General features: G+C 39.2%; 1 protein-coding gene across 1 annotated transcript; it reads left to right on the forward strand.

The window, feature by feature from the left end:
- Positions 1 to 209: 209 nt before the first annotated feature.
- LOC104516354 (sprouty-related, EVH1 domain-containing protein 1-like) lies at positions 210 to 869 on the forward strand (the record flags this gene model as incomplete). Its single annotated transcript, XM_010160658.1, has 1 exon — positions 210 to 869. A coding segment is annotated over one exon (660 nt), but the record flags the coding sequence as incomplete, so codon positions are not given.
- Between the last annotated feature and the right edge of the window lie 622 nt (positions 870 to 1,491).

Genomic DNA, 1,491 nt, shown 5'->3' on the forward strand with positions numbered 1-1,491 from the left:
TCTGTGATTCTATGATCATGCAAACGGCTCATTGTTGTGGGGAAGTCTGTGAATTGTACTAGTAAGAAAATAAGCTGAAATTTTTACCTTCAAGCATCAAGGAAAAAAAAAATCCTGTTTTTTAATTTTCTACTGATAAGTTTTACACTGTAGATGGACATAAATTTGGGACTTTGCTACAGTAAACTTCTCTTGCTCTGCCGTTTCAGGTCCCCCTGAAGTCAATCAGACACGTTAGTTTTCAGGATGAAGATGAAATTGTTAGAATAAACCCCCGTGACATTTTGATACGTCGTTATGCAGACTACAGGCATCCTGACATGTGGAAGAACGACCTGGAGAGGGATGACGCAGACTCAAATATACCATTTTCTAAATCAGACAGTAAAAAATCTGACTATTTATACCCGTGTGGGGATGGAACTAAGTTGAATTCCCTGAAAGACTCAAAGAGTTCTGTGGTATTTAAAACTCAGCCTTCCTTATCAAAATTTAAAAACTCAAAAAGAAGAAAAGAGGATGGTGAGCGTTCCCGCTGTATATACTGCCAGGAAAGGTTTAATCATGAAGATAACGGCAGAGGAAAATGTCAGGATGCGCCAGATCCTATTAAAAGATGTATCTACCAAGTTAGTTGCATGCTTTGCGCAGAGAGCATGCTGTATCACTGCATGTCAGACTCTGAAGGAGATTTCTCTGATCCTTGCTCGTGTGACACTAGTGATGACAAGTTCTGCTTACGCTGGTTAGCGCTGGTGGCACTCTCGTTCGTTGCTCCGTGTATGTGCTGCTACCTCCCCTTGAGAGCATGCCATCACTGTGGTGAGGTGTGTGGGTGCTGTGGAGGGAAGCATAAAGCTGCGGGATGAATCAGTCTTGTGCCAAACAGAGCTGAAAAATCTTTGTTTCCAGGAAGCGTCTAACTTGGATTTGTGGAAGCTTTTTGGCAAGCTGAAGGGAATCTTCTTTCATGTAAGAGGTGCTTGATGTGGAGGAAGCAACGAGACTTGTCAGACCTTGGCATTTTACAAGTGCTAGCCATGCCTAACTCTTTCCTTTGAGCGCGTGGCGTTGTTGCAAGTTGTGAAGGAGATTTTGCAAAGGAAAGCCTATTCTTATTATTGGCTATAAAATGAGTATATAAACTATGATTATACTAAAAGGGATTAACTTTTGCCACTTTGTACATTCATGGTTTAGATGAGGGGGCTCTTTTAAAAGGATTAAAACTTACCGGAGGGGAAATTTTAACTAAAAGTGCACTAGTGACAGTTGATTTAAGATTAAGAAAAGTTAATACTCGGCAAATGAGAAATGAAACTGATTTTAAGTGCAACTAAATCACTTATTAATAGTTTTTTGGAAGCAACTTTATGTATAAATAACAAATGTTTATATTTAACTAAATGTGTAAGGTACGAATTATTACATGTTAAACTTTCCTTCCCTCTGATATAGTAGGTATGGACCATATCTACTGTCACATTCCAT

This window comes from Eurypyga helias, unplaced genomic scaffold (assembly GCF_000690775.1).
Source record: "Eurypyga helias isolate BGI_N326 unplaced genomic scaffold, ASM69077v1 scaffold11681, whole genome shotgun sequence".
Classification (NCBI taxonomy): domain Eukaryota; kingdom Metazoa; phylum Chordata; class Aves; order Eurypygiformes; family Eurypygidae; genus Eurypyga; species Eurypyga helias.